The 1,116-nt window shown below is 40.9% G+C and overlaps 1 protein-coding gene across 7 annotated transcripts in view; it reads right to left on the bottom strand.

The window, feature by feature from the left end:
* DST (dystonin) overlaps positions 1–1,116 on the bottom strand; it is a 387,754-nt gene that overhangs the window by 93,921 nt on the left and 292,717 nt on the right. For all 7 annotated transcript variants that reach the window (XM_010848528.1, XM_010848529.1, XM_010848533.1 and 4 more), the window contains one exon: positions 890–1,056. In XM_010848528.1, coding sequence (XP_010846830.1) covers positions 890–1,056 — 167 coding nt within the window. The remainder of the gene's footprint in view (positions 1–889; positions 1,057–1,116) is intronic.

Below are 1,116 nucleotides of genomic sequence, written 5' to 3'. Positions count from 1 at the left end.
GCTTCCATATGAATTCTGGCAAAACCAGATATATATTTTAAACTAGCACGAGATCAACAGTATATTCAATCAAAGCTCAGTCACAAGGCTCACCCCTGTGCAGCTTTTTACCTTAATTTAGGTTTTTTGTATCTTATCTTGTTTGTTCATGGAATCATGTCTGATCTGCTGCTGCTGCTGCTGCTAAGTCGCTTCAGTCATGTCCAACTGTCTGCGACCCCGTAGACAGTAGCCCACCAGGCTGCCCCGTCCCTGAGATTCTCCAGGCAAGAACACTGGAGTGGGTTGCCATTTCCTTCTCCAATGTGTGAAAGTAAAACGTGAAAGTGAAGTCGCTCAGTCATGTCCAACTCTTTGCGACCCCATGGACTGCAGCCTACCAGGCTCCTCTGCCCATGGGATTTTCCAGGCAAGAGCACTGGAGTGGGGTGATACTGCATGTCTGATCTACAACTCCTTAAAAACCAAACTACTTTTTTTTAAAGAAGACATCCAGAACTATATTGGATTGATGCATAGTTTCTGAACTGAGTCCAGAAAGCCATGGCCACTGGCTATCTTTCAAGGTTATTTCAAGGCTTTTGCTGAAGATTTTAGACTAAAGTAAGTTTAGACTACTTTCAGTAAAACACTACCACCACCGTGCTCCTCACATAATGCCTTCTACTTTCATGCAAGAAAAATTCACTTTCCCTCCTAAACAATTTAACAAAAATACACTTCATTTTAACAGCAAAAGACTTAGCAACACAGAAGGACTTATAAAGTAGCCCTATGCTTATTCTCAAGTTTCTAAAACTGTTCCAGGTTATCTGTGTAAAGAAATAAAAATCATGCATTTCAATTAGTATCAAGTGGAATGAAATTCAGTTTCTTAAGTGGTGCTCACTTTTCTTTGACAGTGTCCTCCATTTCCTTGAATTTTTTTGACAAATTATTTGTTTTTTCAAATACCAGAGCCTTATCCCCTGGCAAGCCATGGCTGGAGATCTCCTTCAAGAGGTTCTGCAAAACTTCCAGATCTTTCTTGCGTTCTAGCAATTCAGATGTTGATTCCTACAAAACATCAACATGAGATGTTGCTGCAGACACAGAGAACAGACCAGTGGCTGTCAA

Source organism: Bison bison, unplaced genomic scaffold, assembly GCF_000754665.1.
Source record: "Bison bison bison isolate TAMUID 2011002044 unplaced genomic scaffold, Bison_UMD1.0 scf7180017864270, whole genome shotgun sequence".
In the NCBI taxonomy this organism is placed as follows: Eukaryota; Metazoa; Chordata; class Mammalia; order Artiodactyla; family Bovidae; genus Bison; species Bison bison.
This window is presented reverse-complemented; position numbering and strand designations above follow the sequence as displayed.